This window comes from Cynocephalus volans, chromosome 9, assembly GCF_027409185.1.
Source record: "Cynocephalus volans isolate mCynVol1 chromosome 9, mCynVol1.pri, whole genome shotgun sequence".
NCBI lineage: Eukaryota > Metazoa > Chordata > Mammalia > Dermoptera > Cynocephalidae > Cynocephalus > Cynocephalus volans.
The window spans coordinates 145,365,267-145,384,109 of record NC_084468.1 but is presented as its reverse complement, the minus strand read 5'-3'; the positions used below and the strand labels follow the sequence as shown (position 1 = coordinate 145,384,109).

At 34.8% G+C, this 18,843-nt stretch overlaps 1 protein-coding gene across 2 annotated transcripts in view; it reads left to right on the top strand.

Annotated features, from left to right (window-relative positions):
* MARCHF1 (membrane associated ring-CH-type finger 1) overlaps positions 1–18,843 on the top strand; it is a 470,370-nt gene that overhangs the window by 295,312 nt on the left and 156,215 nt on the right. For both annotated transcript variants that reach the window (XM_063108506.1, XM_063108505.1), the window contains one exon: positions 13,273–13,323. In XM_063108506.1, coding sequence (XP_062964576.1) covers positions 13,273–13,323 — 51 coding nt within the window. The remainder of the gene's footprint in view (positions 1–13,272; positions 13,324–18,843) is intronic.

Here is an 18,843-nt window from a genome sequence, read left to right as displayed (position 1 = left end):
AAAACCAGGTAAAGATATAACCAAAAAAGAAAACTACAGGTCGATATCCTTGATGAATATAGATGCAAAAATCCTCACTAAAATACTAGCAAACAGAATACAGCAACACATACGAAAAATTATTCATCACGATCAAGTGGGATTCATCCCAGGGATGCAAGGTTGGTTCAACATACGCAAATCAATAAATGTGATACACCATATTAATAAACTCAAACACAAGGACCGTATGATCATCTCTATACATGCTGAAAAAGCATTTGATAAAGTTCAGCACTCATTCATGACAAAGACCCTCTATAAGTTAGGTATAGAGGGAAAGTATCTCAACATAATTAAAGCCATATATGCCAAACCCACTGCCAATATCATCCTGAATGGGGAAAAGCTGAAAGCTTTTCCTTTAAGAACAGGAACTAGACAAGGATGCCCACTCTCACCACTCCTATTCAACATAGTGTTGGAAGTACTAGCCAGAGCAATCAGAGAAGAGAAGGCAATAAAGGGCATCCAGATTGGAAAAGATGAAGTCAAACTGTCCCTGTTTGCCGATGACATGATCCTATATATCAAACAGCCTAAAGCCTCTACAATAAAACTCTTGGAATTGATAAATGATTTCAGCACAGTAGCAGGATTCAAAATCAACACACAAAAATCAGTAGCATTTCTTTTCTCCAATAGTGAACATGCAGAAGGAGAAATCAAGAAAGCCTGCCCATTTACAATAGCCACCAAAAAAATAAAATACTTAGGAATAGAGTTAACCAAGGAGGTGAAAAATCTCTATAATGAGAACTACAAACCACTGCTGAGAGAAATTAGAGAGGATACAAGAAGATGGAAAGATATTCCATGCTCTTGGATTGGAAGAATCAACATAGTGAAAATGTCCATACTACCCAAAGTGATATACAAATTCAATGCAATCCCCATCAAAATTCCAAAGACATTTTTCTCAGAAATGGAAAAAACTATTCAGACATTTATATGGAACAATAAAAGACCACGAATAGCCAAAGCAATGCTCAGCAAAAAAAATAAAGCTGGAGGCATAACACTACCTGACTTTAAGCTATACTACAAAGCTATAATAACCAAAACAGTATGGTACTGGCATAAAAACAGACACACTGATCAATGGAATAGAATAGAGAATCCAGAAATCAACCCACACACTTACTGCCATCTGATCTTTGACAAAGGCACCAAGCCTATTCACTGGGGAAGGGACTGCCTCTTCAGCAAGTGGTGCTGGGATAACTGGATATCGATATGCAGGAGAATGAAACTAGATCCATACCTCTCACCGTATACTAAAATCAACTCAAAATGGATTAAGGATTTAAATATACACCCTGAGACAATAAAACTTCTTAAAGAAAACATAGGAGAAACACTTCAGGAAATAGGACTGGGCACAGACTTCATGAATACGACCCCAAAAGCACGGGCAACCAAAGGAAAAATAAACAAATGGGATTATATCAAACTAAAAAGCTTCTGCACAGCAAAAGAAACAATTAAAAGAGTTAAAAGACAACCAACAGAGTGGGAGAAAATATTTGCAAAATATACATCTGACAAAGGATTAATATCCAGAATATATAAGGAACTCAAACAACTGTACAAGAAGAAAACAAGCAACACAATTAAAAAATGGGCAAAAGAGCTAAGTAGGCATTTCTCTAAGGAAGATATACAAATGGCCAACAGACATATGAAAAAATGCTCAACATCACTCAGCATCCGGGAAATGCAAATCAAAACCACATTGAGATACCATCTAACCCCAGTTAGGATGGCTAAAATCCAAAAGACTATGAACGATAAATGCTGGCGAGGCTGCGGAGAAAAAGGAACTCTCATACATTGTTGGTGGGACTGCAAAATGGTGCAGCCTCTATGGAAAATGGTATGGAGGTTCCTTAAACAATTGCAAATAGATCTACCATACGACCCAGCCATCCCACTGTTGGGAATATACCCAGAGGAATGGAAATCATCAAGTCGAAGGTATACCTGTTCCCCAATGTTCATCGCAGCACTCTTTACAATAGCCAAGAGTTGGAACCAGCCCAAATGCCCATCATCAGATGTGTGGATACGGAAAATGTGGTACATGTACACAATGGAATACTACTCAGCTATAAAAACGAATGAAATACTGCCATTTGCAACAACATGGATGGACCTTGAGAGAATTATATTAAGTGAAACAAGTCAGGCACAGAAAGAGAAATACCACATGTTCTCACTTATTGGAGGGAGCTAAAAATTAATATAGAAATTCACACACACACATACACACACACACACACAAACCGGGGGGGGGGGGACGAAGATATAACAACCACAATTATTTGAAGTTGATACAACAAGCAAACAGAAAGGACATTGTTGGGGGGGAGGGAGGGAGGGAGAAGGGAGGGAGGTTTTGGTGATGGGGAGCAATAATCAGCTACAATGTATATCGACATAATAAAATTAAAAAAAAAAAAAAAAAACAGCAACATCAATTCTGCTAAAATTGAAGCAAGAACATCAAATTTATGGTGAATCTTGGGTGGAAGAAGGATGACATCATTGATGCTTTGGGAAAAGTTTATGGGTACAATACGCCAAAGAAATCCGCAGTTTATAAATGGATAACTTGTTTTAAGAAGGGATGACACAATTTTGAAGATGGAGCCTGCAGCAGCAGACCATCCACATCAATTTGTGAGGAAAGAAATGAATCTTGTTCATTTCCTAATTAAAGAAGACTGATGATTAGCAGCTGAAACAATAGCCAACACCATAGACACCTCAACTGATTCAGCTTACACAGTTCTGACTGAAAAATTACAATCGAGCAAACTTACTGCTCATTGAGTGTCAAAACAGTTAAGCCCAGATCAGCTGCAGAGAAGAGCAAAAATTTCAATGGAGATTTTAAACAAGTGGGATCAAGATGCTGAATTATTTCTTCAAAGAATTGTTAAAGGAGATGAAACATGACTTCATCAGTACAATCCTGAAGATAAAGCACAATCAAAGCCATGGCTACCAAGAGGTGGAAGTGGTAACAGTAACATCTGCTTACTGTGAGAGTACATTGAGAAAATCAGCTAAAGTTTTAACAGAAAAACACCAGCGTAAGCTTCACCGGAGAGTCCTTCTCCACCACAACAATCCTTCTGCTTATTCCTCTTATCAAAAAAAGGGGTAATTTTGCAGGAGTTTTGATAGGAAATCATTAGGCATTCTTTTACAGTTCTAATTTGGCTCTTTCTGACTTCTTTTTGATTTCTAATCTTAAAAAATCTTTAAAGGGCAACAACCCATTTTCATTCAGATAATAATGTAAAAAAGACTGCACCGACATGGTTCAATTCCCAGGACCCTCAGTTTTAGGGATGAACTAAATGGCTGGCATCATCACTTACAAAAGTTTCTTGAACTTGATGGAGTTTATGTTGAGGAATTAAGTTTGTATTTTTTGTTTTTATCTTTTAATTCAATTATTCCACTAACTTTTTGAAGTTCCTTTATATAAAACAGACTTGTGGGAAAAAATTAGACTACTTATCTATCATTCTTCATAGAGGTTCAAATAGTTGTACATTAAAAGCTTATGCTGACCTGACTTCATATACTGTTAAAAAAAAAAAAAATACAAGAATCACCTTTTCACACAAGCAATTGAAGTGAAATCATCACTTTCTGCATTTTAGCAGTCATTGAATGCATCTTATTTTTTGTCCTTTCATTACTATAAAAATGTGTGAATTAAACCCTCAGGGATTTTTCCCTGGTAATCTGGCAATTTAGCCAATGATCACTTTGCTATTGCTTTCCACCCAAATAAAATTCAATCTGAAACATTTTCAGTACTGGAGTATGAAAACTTAAAAAAAAATTTTTTTTCTCATGCTAGGAATTACAATGACTAACTTATTCCAAATGGCATGTCATTTATCAGTTGAAAGTCTTTTTGTTAGAAATGTGTAAAGCAAGGGCAGGTTTTTGCATGATTTTTTTAGGAAGGGAGGGAGAGATCATCAGATAGTTACTATATTATTTCCTAGACAATGCAATTGTTTGGACTATCTGAATACAAATAAAGCTTTTATTCATTATCATAATTAATGAATGTGTAAATACATAATATTTCTTTACCAAAATTCAGATGGCCTGCAGTAATGTTTGTCTTCATTTTATAGGATACTCTTTGTATGGTTTGCACTTTTCAAGGTATTGGACTTGCACTTAGGAAAAGTCCAGAGAGTAGTATTGAAGTACTTTTAAAATAGCCTTCTGTTCTCAATTGCTAGACTTTTCACAGTGATGATGAAGTTAGATGAAGAAATTAGCAAGTTTTTCTATTAAATTCAGTATTTATGATATATGTTTGTTTTTAGGAAAATTGATTGTTTTCGGAAAATTCTGTATAGTGTAAAACAATGATAAATTTACATTTGACCATTTACAAGTGTCCTTCTCACTAATCTTTCTTTAACTCTAACAAATTTAAATGTAATTATTCCAGTAATCCTAGTTTATATTTACACAGTGCTTTACAATTTGGAATATGCTTTTGCAAAGTTTGTCATGTTTGTTTCAACAGCGATTCTGTAAGGTAACCTTGCAAGTATCCTTATGACCATTTTGCAAATTCAGCAAGCCAGGGCCCAAGAAGGTGTATGATTTTCTTATGGTCACATGATTAGTCATGAAGCTACAATTCTAATCCAAGTGCTGTAAGCACAAATCCTGTGATTTTCTTACCAATCCCACTGGACTATATAAATAATTTAGTCTGCCCCAGTCTTGGGGAATATAACTATATAAACATTAAATGTTTCTTGCAGCTCTTTTGCATTACACACAGAAACACATACACGCACACCTTTATAATATATACTCTTTGATGAGTAAGACTAACTATGCCATTTTTGATTCCTTAATTTTCTTTAATTTGATGTTTTATAAAGGAAGACTACAAAAAAATAAGTTAAACTATACATACAAAAATGTTTAAAGAAAAAGCTGGAATACCCACCCCCCCGGCTTGCCTGCTCCCCTCAGTCCCACTATGCTGAGAACTGAAGGTCACCATTGTCAATAGACTGGGGAGTTAACAGCCAATATTGAAGGAGCATAATTATCTTCAGTCAAACATATACCTGTAAATACATAAACATATATATGAGTTCTTTTTATTTGTTTTAAATTACACATTATTCTATAACTCCCTTTCTACTTTAAGAATGTATTATGAACATTACTATTTGCTAAAAGAGAAAAATATACCTTCATATTTGTGTTGCAATTTCTGTATGCGCATCTCACCTATACATAATTTTACATAGAGATACAACATGCTTTTTTACCTTTTAAGAAAATTTTTCCCCTTATCTCCTTTCTCCTCTTCTTTTCCTTTCTACTGGATTCTCCCTCTACCCTCCGCCCACCACTCCACCCAGAAACTCTTGTTAACATGCTTGTGTGTATCCCTCCATGACTTTTTCCGTGCTCATATAGTCATATGAAAATGCATGCATATACACAAATATGTGTACACATATACACTTATAGAGGAGGTTCTGTCCTGATATGTTTTATAAAGAATAATATTACATTCCTTCTCCCCATTTTACTTTTCACAGTCAAAGGTATCTTGTGAAAATTCCTTTAGGTCAAATGGCAGAGATCCAATTCGTTCTTTTTTGTGACTGCATAATATTCCAAGGTGTGGCTGTACTGTAAACTATTTAGCCATTTCTCTACTGCTGAGTATTGCTTACGCTATTATTCAAGAGAGAGCAATGACACTTTGACACATGTTTTTTAACACAGAGAATTTAATATAAAGATTTATTGCCTGATTGTAAAAGGTCATTAACTAGCAGGAAGCAGCCATGCTTCCTAGGTCTGGATGAGCAAAGGAAAGAAATTGGAATTATTATAATCTTGGAGGAGAAAAACATGAAACTGAACACAGACCTCTCTAGAGGGAACCAGCAAGCTGGTACTGGTGTCTCTGAAACTGGTGAGCCTGTTTTTGAGGGTGTTAGAAAAACTGCACGCTGAATTCAGCTGCTGCTGCAGGAGGTGACTGCAACTACCAGGGTAAGGAAGTATTTCTAGGACAATTTGTACTCACAAGCACAACAAGGAGATAAGAAGCCAATAGGAAGCAGATAGGATGGAGCAAACCCTGTTTTCCTCTTCTAGCCTTCCAGTTTCGAGTAGTGCCTCTCTTAGCAGAGCTTAGTAGGGTGCCAGACAACAAAACAGAAATCTGGTTTGTGGTTTCCCATCCCCAGAGCAGAATCTAGAAGGGTGGGTGTAAAACTTTGAGACACAAACTTAACAACCGGCACATTTTTGTTGCCAGGATTTTTTTTTTTTCCATCTAAAAACAGTGTTGTATTAAGTGTCCTATTCACATACCCTATGTACTAGTGCTTTTATTTCTCCGGGAAAAATTCACAAAAGTGAGATTACTGCATAAAATAATATTTTTAATTTTCTCAGATGTTGCCAGGTTATTTTCAAATATAACTGCCAATATATATACTTCTACTAGCAATTTTTGAGAGTACTCTTTCTTCTTATCCCAACCAGCAACAGAGGCTGTCACTCTTAAATTTTTCCAGCGTGTTGGTGATAAAGCAATGTTGTGTTACTTTGGATTTTCCTGGTTGCTTGTGATTTTAAACATATTATCATATATTTATTAACAATCTGTAGTTCCTTTTCATGTAAATTTCTATTCCTATCTTTTGCTTTTTTTTTTTCTCTCTCTCTACTGGATTTAATTTGTAGGCTTTTTTGTGAATAGACAAAACCTCCTAGTATATTATATATTCTGAACCTTACCAGTCTTCTGTGTTGCATTTTTTTCTAACTCAGTTTGTTTTTTCACTTTAATGTGTTATATATTTCCAGACAGAATATAATTAAATATAATAATGATTATCAGTTTCTGTTTCCTGTCTTAGTTATATAGGTCTCTTTCACCACAAGATTAAATTTATAATATAGACTTATTTTTAAGTTTTTTGGTTTTTTTTTTTTAACATTTCAGACTTTGTTTCATCTAGAATCTAAGATTACACATACAATGTGATAGGAGTCTGGACATCCAATTGTCTGGCAACATTTATTATACCAACTAGCTTTTTGATATTGACTTGAAATATTAATTATATTATTAGTGAAATTGTTATATCTATTTCTGGATTTTCCATTATGGATTACACTGACTGTTGATTAATTTCTATGTCAATACTGTAGTAACTTTATCGCAGTGACTTTTAAAATTTATTTTTCTTTCCTTTTTAAAATTGATGTAAAATTGAATATATTTATCATGTACAACATAAAGTTTTGAAGTATATATACATTATGGAATGGTTAAATCAAGCTAATTAACAACAAATGCATTTCCTCACAGAGTTATCAGTTTTGTGGGGAGAACACTTAACATCCACTCTCAGCATTTTTTCAAGAATATGACATATCATCAGCAGCTATAATCATCATGCTGTATAACAGATCCCTTCAACTTATTTGTCCTATCTAGCAATATGTATTCTTTGACCAACAACTCCACAACCCCCTGTCCTCTCCTCCAAGTTCCCAACTTCTGATAACCAACATTCTACTCTCTATTCCTATAAGATCAATTTCTTTAGATTCTATATATGAGTGAGATCATGTGGTATTTGTCTTTCTGTGCCTGGCTTATCTTACTTAGCATAATGACCTCCACTTTCATCAACATTGTCACAAATAACAGGATTTGATTCCTTTTTATGGATGAATAGTATTCCATAGAGTCTATACATATACCGTATTTTTTTTTTTTATCCATTGTAATCTGTTGGTGGACACTTTGATTGGATATCTTGGCTATTATAAATAGTGTTGCAATAAATATGGAAGTGCAGATATCTATTCAACATACCGATTTCATTTCATTTGGATATATACCTGTTAGTGGGATTACTGGATCATATGGCAGTTCTATTTTTAATTTTTTCAGGAACTTACATACAGTTTTTCGTAAGGGCTGTACTAATTTACATTTCCATCAATACTGTGAAAGAGTTCCCTTTTCCCCACATCCTCACCAACATTTTTTTATCTTTTATCTTTTTGATAATAGCCATTTTAACTTGAGTGAGGTAATATCTCACTGTGGTTTTGATTTGCATTTCCCAGGTGATTAGTGATGTTGAGCAATTTTTCATATATCTGTTGGGCATATGTATGTCTTTCTTTGATAAATGTCTATTCAGGTCTTTTGCCAATTTTTTTTTTAATTGAGTTGTTTGAGTTTCTTACATATTTTGGATATTGGCTTCTTTATCAAATGTATAGTTTGCAAATATTTTCTCCCATTCTGTAGGTTGTCTCTTCACTCTGTCAGTTGTTTCCTTTGTTGTGCAGAAGATTTTTAGTTTGATGTATTCTCATTTGTCTATTTTTGCTTTTACTGCCTGTGCTTTTGAAGTCATACCAAAAAATCATTGCCCATCCCATCCATTGGGATGTTTTTCCCAATGTTTTCTTCCAGTAGTTTTATAGTTTCAGGTCTTACGTTTAAGTCTTTGATTCATTTTGAGTTGATTTTTGTATGTGATATGAATAAGGGTTTAATTTAATTCTTCTGCATGTGAATATCCAGTTTTCTCAATACAGTTTATTAAAGAAACTTTCTTTTCCCTATCATGTGTTATTGGCACTTTTATCAAAAAATCGATCGACTATAAATGTGTGGATTTATTTCTGAGCTTTCTGTTCTGTTCCGTTGATCTATGTGTCTGTTTTTATGCTGGTACAATGCTGTTTTGGTTACTATAAGTTTGTAGTATATATTGGAGTCAGGTAGTGTGATGCCTACAGTGATTATTTTTTATCCAGAGTGGACTTTTTATTTCATGTTAATCTCGTGTAAAAGGTGGGGGATAGAGACCCAAGTTTGTCTTTCTCCTTGGCTGGGGCCTACTTGGGTTTCCATACATAGTTCACACAATCACAAGCCCCCACTGGCTAATGTCACCAGAGTTCTGAGTGTTGGGGTGTAAGGAAAGTATAGCAGTGGAAAAGCGTTGAGGTAGGTCCTACAGTAACTTTTAATACGTGAAATGACTGGCATAAGAAGCCCTCCTTTCTTTCATTACTTTCTTGGCTACTGTCAGGCATTTTCTTTGTCTGTATATATTCTTTAAAATCATTGTTCTTTAAGGTCATTTTATCTATCTCCCCTTTTACTCCAGAGAAAAAAGAAATAAATCCCACTGGAGAATTAATTAGAACCACGTTCTATTTACACGCCAATTTCTAGAGGATTTATATTTTATTAATTTATCTTCCCATCAAAGATGGTGCCTTTATTTGTTCAGATTTCGATTTACACTTATGAGTAAGATTTTATACTTTATATATTTGCATAAGATATTATGCTTTCCTTGTCAAATTTACTCCTAAGTGTTTTATAGTTTTTGTTTTTATTATTACATTTCTGGATATTTATTGCTAAAGGAAAGCTATTGATTTTTTATTGTTTCCATAAGGACAGGCAAAATTGCTATAATAAATAAATCCCAAAATGTAATAGCTCAAAAGAAATACAAGTTTATTTCTCTGTTATGACTGTTTAGAATGTATGTTCTAAGTTTACAAAGGGCTCTTCATCATGTGGCTGTTCAAGGACCCAAGAGAATTCGGTTCTGCCATCTTTGCTACTTGGCTTCCTGGCTTGCTCTGATAGTTACCATCCCAGGATAGAGCAATAGAAGAAGATTATGGAAGAAATTTTATGGGATATGTATGTGACAGGCAGAAAACTGACAAGTGTTAGCTCTGTTCACATCTTATTGGAGGGAATTTGTTCTTAAGCAACCTGTCATGGAAGGAATACTATGAGATTTAATGCCACTGGGAGTATGTCTGTCCAGTTACTATTCTGCTGATATAGAAAAAAAGGACGATGGATTTTAGGAAACCTAGCAGATTCTGCCATAGTATTAATATCCTGTATCTAGCCACCATCCTGAAGTTTTGTTAACTGTAGTATCGTGTTTAGTAAGATCACATTTGAAAACCAGTTAATACTAATGGGCAAAAAAACAAAACTAACAATATCAGATACATTCATATCAGACCAAAAATTAGAAACTACTTGAAAACATTAAAATGCACTTATGAAACCAGAAGTCTCTCTCTCTGCCTACTGTGAATGATATGCCAAGATCCAACATGAAAGCTTAATGATCCCATCCTCTTCAGGCATGTTTGTCAGGAACTCTTGTTCATTCCAACTTTTGTTGCCTACAAGGTCACACTATATTTTGGGTACAAGTAAGTAATGCTAGATTATTAGACAATTTATATTTAATCTAAGGTAAAGTATTTAAACTTATTGTAATGAGGTATGACAACAGCATTGACTAATCTACAAAGAAGAAGATGTCATAGCAATAGTAATGGGACAAGCCACCCAATTAATTAGTAGCAAATTGGACAGATTGTTCTGGAAGTTTTCCAAGAGAGAAAACACTTTTGGTGCTTTGCTTCAAAAGCAGGGCAGACCAACTTCCTGAATTTCCTTGTATAGAGAAAATTTTGATTTTTTTATTCTTAAATTTTAAATGCCAGAATCCAATTCACAATACAGGCGGAATTGCAAGATAGGAAAACTAAGATGTTTATGTGAGAATTATGAGTCTAGTAACCTGTAATGATCATCGTGATTGCTGGACTTCTTATCTATCATTCTTCATAGAGGTTCAAATAGTTGTACACTAAAAGCTTATGATGACCTGACTTCATATACTGTTATCCTAAATGCCTGCTTTCCTTCAAATAGTCCAGAATTTTGGTACATGCCAGGCAGGTGGATGCCTACATGACCAGTCTCTAGAATGTTTCCTTTACCCGTGAATACCTTGCAATTTATAAAATGTTTTATTCATAACTCATTTGATTCTTACAACAATCCCCAAGATATTATCTTTCCCATCTTACAGTGAGGAAATTGAAGTCCACGAATGTCAAACAATATACTCCTGCCAGAGCTCGTACACCACCACAGGTCTAACTGCAAGTCAGTCTCTCACTTTACACCACCGCCAGCACAGCAATAGTGCACACCACTCTGTTCCCACACATTAATTTGTCCAATGTACTTGCCTTTTTCACATGCTGGTGTAGAAACAGTAGAGAAATTAGCCATGGTAAAAATGTTAACCTTTGCCTAAGTTCATTTATTCCTTCTAATGCCTGACCTTATGTTAGAAGAAAATAGAGCCAATCTATTTCAAGTTAAAAGATCTTTCGATGAACTAAGTAATCAAACAGATACCTTCTCCCGAGTAGATTGGGAGATGCTGGTGAAGAGCATGGGAGTTGTCTGCTTATTACAACCCTATGCTAAACTCACACAATTGTGAGTCCTTGTTTCATCTCAAAACACCACAAAATCCTATTTAGTTTGAAAAACTGAGTTATCTGTTGCCAAATTGAATTTCCTGTTTTGCTTCTTGGTTCTTCATGCAGCACTTTTAAATTCTATTTCTTCGATCATTTTCTCAAATATCATGTAAATACAGAAAACCACAAAACAATCACTACAACCAAGCTCCCCCAAAACCTATTATGTGACTTATTTGCCTCCGTTCTACACAATAATGTGTCAAAATCCTGAATTTCGCTGAGGAGGAAAGATGGATTGATTTTCTTTTCTAGTCTCAAGAAGAGGAGTTAAGATGTCAGTAGAAAAGTGCCTATCTCCGTCACCAGAGGAAGCTAACCAGGGAGAAATGTCTGTGGGTAGCACACACATTAATCTCCAGCTGAATCACGGGGTTGTTAGGAGGTGTAACTAACTAGTCCTATCGTTGTGACTGATCTCGGTCTGTAATAACATCCTCCACAGTGACATCGGCAGCACTGTGAGATGGATGGTGCATATAAAGGGAAAAGTACTGTGCAGCTGGAATATCTGCAAGCCTGTGCATGACTCACTGACAGTTTGCAATGAATGCAGCTACCGGTTTTCTGCACTAACACACCTGACCTATCCCGCCATCACCATGTCTCGGAAACAGTCTCAAGTAGTCATCAAGTCACGGGGAGATTTCAGACTCACAGGTTGTTATAACAACTTAGTTCTCAAAAATGACCTCTGTCAAGATGCACTACAGTTGTCTACTCAAGCCCACTTTGGAGCTGAGTCCAAAAGTTAAAAAAAAAAAAAAAAAGAAGAAGAAGAATCCTTACACTGGTAAAGTATTTCAGTGACAATATTAATTCAGGTCCTTTATATAATTTTTGTATTCAGAACTGATCCCTCCAACAAGATTTCCTCTACAGGAGAGGTGTACTGTGATCTTTTTCTACATGTAAAGTGCATAATGCCCATAAACTCTGATTTTCCAGTTGATTATCCAGTAGCAGTTAGTTAATTGGCAGAGTAGAAAGAGCAACCAGGCTGGAGTGATTGGAAGGCCTCAGGGCTGGCCCTGACTTCGACACTGATGCTGTAATTGCCAGGAACAGAATGTCTCTGGGCTTTAAATGAGAGGGTTCAACCCTTTAAGGTACCTTTCTACTTTAAAACTGTATAACTTTTTAAAAATATTTATTCGAAAGCTTTCTCATGCTTTTTGCTACATTGGAAATTCTTTAAGAGGCAGGAACGAGAGTATAATTTTTTAAAACATTTTTAAGTTTTACATTTTAAAATGTATAATTTTGAAAGTATTTTAAATTTTAAAAACTAAATGTTTTAAGTTTCAAAAAGTGTGTAAAATAACAGAAAAGACCAGTAAAATACATGTTAGACGAACACAAGTTAACTGCATATACTATGTACCTGGCACAAAATATTTACTGGCATTGAAAATCAGAATTCACTCAGAATTTGCTGGTTGCAAAAGCAAAAGGGGAAGTAGAAGACTATACTTTCATTATCTAAATTTCTTTTCAAAAGGATTGCCCACATTTTTCTGGAGAAATAATCATTTCCTGGGGGGAAAAATGCTACTATCTTTATAAATAGATCTTAATGAAACACTCTCAAAAGTACACTGATATGCATTAGAGAAATACAATTTGATAAGAGAAAAATCATTCTGTGTAAACAATTAGTATGTCTATCAGTCAAAACAGTATAGAGAGCATTCACAAGTCTGCTGCTGATGTGCTTTCTCTTCTCAGTGGTAAAGAGAATCGCCATCCTTTCTTTTAATCGATGTTTCTAATTTTATTTTTCAGAATGACAAATCCCCAGGGAGATCTGCAAGTCGATCCAGTAACATTTCAAAAGTAGGTGAAATACATTCATTTTCTTGTTTATTGATTTCTGCATTTCATGAGTTCAAGTAAATGTTCATAACGTTTAACCTGCAATTGTTGTCTGTGAGCAATACACAAATGTGGCTCGTTAATGGTTTTAACTACTTTAAAATTTTACTGTAATAAAAAGACATCATTATACAAAATAAGTTAAGCTATTTCTTTTCTTCAGAGCTGTGTGCAGAAGATAATTTACTACTTTTACAGTGTAATGCCAAATGTTTTTTCTCTCATTTCAAATGCCATAGAGCTGCCACTTACCCAAATTGGAACTATATCAACATTCATAGTACAATCCCATGAATTTAATTTTTCAGGAGTTTAGACTGAACCCTGCTGTAATTTAACTATTCTTGTCACCAGGCCAGGTTTTAGAAATCAAATTAATAAAGACATTAGTTTGGTCATATTTAGATGATAGAGTCAGTGGATGAAAAAAACAAATACTCTCCAGACTGTATATAAATCCAAGCAAGACACCCGAGTGTTGAAAAAATTATGGCTTGGGAGATATACTGTAGATTTTTATTTTGCCTAGAAAACAAAATTTAAGAGCTATTTCTCTAAAAAGAGGCACTATGTGAAATACAGACATGGTGCTTGGGAAGTGAAAAGTAATTTAGAGCCATTTGTCAAAATGGAAAATTATGACTTTTGAAAATATAATTAGGACCAAGATGGATTTACCATAAATGGAACTTTCGTTTCAAGGCTCCTCAGTTTCCAGGACCCTTCTGCATCCTGAAATTAATTTTGTACTAGTAATTTTATATTATTTACCTTGAAGAGGGCCCTCAAAATAGTAATAAACTTTAAGCATTACGGAAACTACATCAATTTCCAATATAGAAAGGTTTTGTTTTGTGCTGTTTTGCTTTCAGAAATAGAGGGCTTTTTTTTAACCGATTGAAAAAATAGCAGTAACTGGAGTATTAGCATTTTCTTATACTGGTTTCCCAGGCCCAGTTCTTACAAGACAATGCCAAATGGCCAGGTGACATCTGCACACACACTAAGATATTTACGGGAAGAGAACCCTGAGCTTAGGAAGTCCTGATATTTTTAATAGACAGTGAGCATGCCTGCACATTCTTCCATAGGGAGACCATGTCTCTACCTTGCAACACCATCCACTATGCAACCATCCTTTAAAAGATAGTCCAGAGCAAAAGCAGTTAATATGTTTTCTTGCAAGACATTGCAGAGATGCATGAGACCCATTGAGGATTATACTCGTATCGCAATACTAGGTTCTGTACATTTATAATTACATTCAAATCTGGGTTACTTCAGAGACATCTGAGAGGCAATGTGGCCTCCTGGGTAAGAGTGCTAACTCTGGAAACAGGGTCTGGGTTTAAGTCACTGCTCTATCACTTCCTACTTATGTGACACTGAAACATTTGCTTAACCTCCCTGAGACACAGTTGCCTCCTTTATGACATGGGGATGATGCTAATATCAGTCACCCGAAGGAGGTTTTTTTAAAAAGTAGTTGTAGATTAAAACAATGCCTTTCAAATATCTATCTCCTAGTCTCATAATGAAAAGTCTTGCCCACAACCACAGGATGTGTCATCTTTCTGATCTTGAATATAAATGGTGAATAAGTAAGAACCTAGAAACCTGCAAACAGTACTGACAACTCCTTTGTCACACCAAATACTGTTTCATGATTGAGGGGTGAAATTACATCTGCATTTCTCAACTGTTATTTGAGGTTGTTATAATGCAGCTTGTTTATAACTTAAGCCTTTTATTTTCTTTTTTAAGAAATAAAAATTAAATCAGCAGTGTAGTTTCCCTTCTATGAGTTCTTCTTCCAGGCTCTGATATGTATTAATTGTTTCCCTGTGGGAGACAGTTAATTATAAAAATGCCTTCTAATCAGAAAGAAATGAAAAGCTCTCTTAAACAGTTGCTTTAATTGTACTATAGCAAAACTTCAACTATCAAATATCGGTAGGGATAAACAAATTTCAGTGCACATACTTTATTTTATTTAAATCAATATAACTTTCCTTTTGTTTATGTTCAGAATGACAGTCACAAATGCTAAATACATTGTTGAGTCCTCACTACTACTTTTTTTTATGAATTACTAAGTGATAAACCATTAAGACCACATAACTTACCAAGTACGACAGGGCAAAATCTTACAGAAATATTTAAGTTCTTAAAATTTTTAAAGTGTTGGAGAAGAAACTATTAAAAGTGGAACAAATACATATTTTTAGTTTTCTCAAAATAATTTCTCATGTCAGAAAAAAACCCTGAACTCTTCAAGAGTGTGAGAATCAGTATCACAGAGTGCTTAAGAGTAAGAATACCAGAGTAACTGCTTAGGAAGGTTATTTAACTTCTTAAACAACCTTATCTGTAAAAAGAGAATGATAATAGTACCTACCTGTTGAGGTAGTGCTTAGAACAGTTTTTAGCATTGTGTTAGTACAGTATTAGCTATTTTTATTATGGGATTCTTAATATTTATGTATCAGTGACAGCATCAAATAAGACTTCAGTAAATCTCTTTTTAAGCAAGTGAATTTGAGACATGACGTATACTATGTGCATTATTTTCTGAGTACTATGAGAACAGATTACAGAGTGAATGGGATTAAGGAAGATGTTACTGATCCGATGTTATTTTATTGAAAAAATACTGTATATTTCTGTTTCCTTAACAAGTTTAAGTATATAACAATAATAAATGATCTTATGTCATAGTAGTTTTACTCATAATGGATGTCTTCCTTATCTTTTATCTGTTTGTGCTATCTGTTATCCTTTGGTATAGGAAAATCACAGAAAGTGCAGAGGACTCCATCCAGGATGGGATGGCAGAACTGTCCTCCGTATTGTTAAGCGTGCTTTCCTGCCTATTTCTGGCAGCTCCTTACTGAATCAGAAGACCTTCTAATCATCAATATTTATTAAATGGCTCCTATCAGGAATCTTGTTCTATACCGAGAATGATGGAGTAATGAAAAAAAAAATTATCTACCCTGTCCTCAGCAAGCTTACACTGAGAGAGTTAAGACATACACACACACACACACACACACACACACACACACACACACACACACACACACACACACAACTAACTGTGCACAAAAGAGTTAACATAACATGCCTGAGACTCCTATCCTTAGAAAGGCCTTCTGACAAGGTTGGCCTTTGGCTGGCATCTGAAAATTTAGATTTCAAGTGTGAAGCAGCACCCTGCCTGATAAGAACAATTCCTTGTGCCTGAACTGCAAACAATATGGCTTATCCTAAATGCCTGCTTTCCTTCAAAGAGTCCAGAATTTTGGTACATGCCAGGCAGGTGGATGCCTACGTGACCAGTCTCTAGAATGAACTTGGGCTATGCATCTCTAGCGAGCTTCCCAGGTAGACAATGCTTCATATGTGTTGTCAGAATTCATTGCTGCAGGAACTAAGCACATCCTGTGTGACTCCACTGGGATGAACTTTCAGAAGCTTGCTCCTAGTTTCCTCTGGACTTCACTCTCTGTGCCTTTTCCCTTTGCTGAGTTTGCTCTATATCTTTTCACTGTAATCAATCATAGCCATGAATATGACTATATGCTCAGCACTGAGTTCTCCTAGAAAACCACTGAACCTGGGAATAGTCAAGGGGACTCCTGACACATTACCCCCCTGAAAAAGTATAGACAGAGGCTATGGAAGTTCAGAGAGATCACTTCCATTTAGTCGGACAAGATAGCATCAGAGAAGGTTTCTTGGAAAAATGGTATGCAAACAGGGACTTGAAGAATGGGTGTAAGTTGATCAACTGTCAGGAAAGTGATACAATTACAAGACATGGAAGCTAGAAAACAAAGATTATTAGGAGGAAGATACATACAGTAGTTTTTAGGGGGCCTGTGAGATGGGACATTGAGTAATAGAATACAATTTTTTTTAATGGTCATACAAGTGTCATCTGCCTTGGAAACAGAAATGGATTTACAACCCATCAAGGTCCTTGAGATTTTTTTAGTGAATATGTATGAAAGTGAACATTATTATTTTTGCCATTCGGGATGCACACCTTGTAAACATAATCTTATGAAAATTCCAAACATGGGAAAAATCATAAATGTTGAATTAGTAATGAATTTCAAAAATTGTCTCTTTAGTTTTTACCTCTGGAGCTTTGTACCATATATATATATTATTCAATATTAATTATACTTTGAGTTTCCTCGTCACTCCAACATTTAATTTTTTTATTAGGTTATATAAGTATTTCTAGTTTGTTTTAATAAATTTAAGACAATTAGACCTATGACTTTCTCTCTTTTTTTTTTTTTTCCCTTATTTGAGTAAGGTTGGTGTGCCCTGGATATGTTCATGTTGATCCAAAAGCTACAGAGAAGCTATACATTTAAAACAAAGTATGTGAGATTGCCAAATTATCTTAAGTGTGAACAAAGCAGCATTTATTTATCCATCCCTCACTTTTTTTCTTTTGGAAAAACTGCTTTTGATATTAATTCTTGTTACTGCTTTTTAACACACTTTAGGTCACAAATAGGTTCCTCAAGATAAGAAATTAGTCAAATTTTCTCTTTTTTATTTATTCTAAAGTAGAAGATTATTACATTCAACTAGGAACAGTATATTATGTATTTCAAGAAAAACCTTTCAAAACTAAACTGTCAAAAGGAAAGAAAACCTTGTAGCTCCAATTCAAGTCAACGTAATTTGCCTTTAAATAAAACACTTTGTTTTTTAGTTTGTGTAGAAAGAAACTTACAAAATCTAATCTATTTATGAAAAGAAATTCCAAAGTCGCTACCCTAACAAAATGGTATCTCAGTTAGTTACTATCATTTCCTCTTATATTCCCTGGATTTCATTTACTTGACCCAGGTTCATCTAAATTGCTCAGTTGGTTTCTTCCATAAGAAATATCTTATGTAATGTTAAAGTAAAGATGGTATATAGTTTTAAAAATATTATTTCTAAAGCCTTCTCTTGCCTGTATACCCTAGTTCATTCTGCAATAAATGAAGATTCATGGTATACTCAACACAATTTATTCAACAGATATTTTTTGAGGATGTACTGTGTGCAGGCATTATATAGATGATAACATTTTAAATACATGATTGTTTTCTTTTAATCAAATACTTACTTTAATTTTATTCTGTAAAGCTTCATCTCTCCATATTTTGTCAGATTTGCCTTTAAGATTACAAAGTGTTTTCCAGCAAGGTCAACTTGAAAGTGTTCCCCATATATGCAATGTACTGGGAATTCTCTCAGCTGAAACTGAGCCAAACATTTGCACCTCTGAACAGGTGTTTAATGTTCTAATTTATTGAGAGATCCATCTTGGTTTGCTTTTACAGGGACCCATAAATCAGCTGTACCCTCAGACTACATACCTTTGGAGGGTAATGTTTGATAGGTTGATGAAGTAAAGTAGGATGTATAATTAGGAAATAACTGGAAATGAGGTGGGCTAATTTGAGA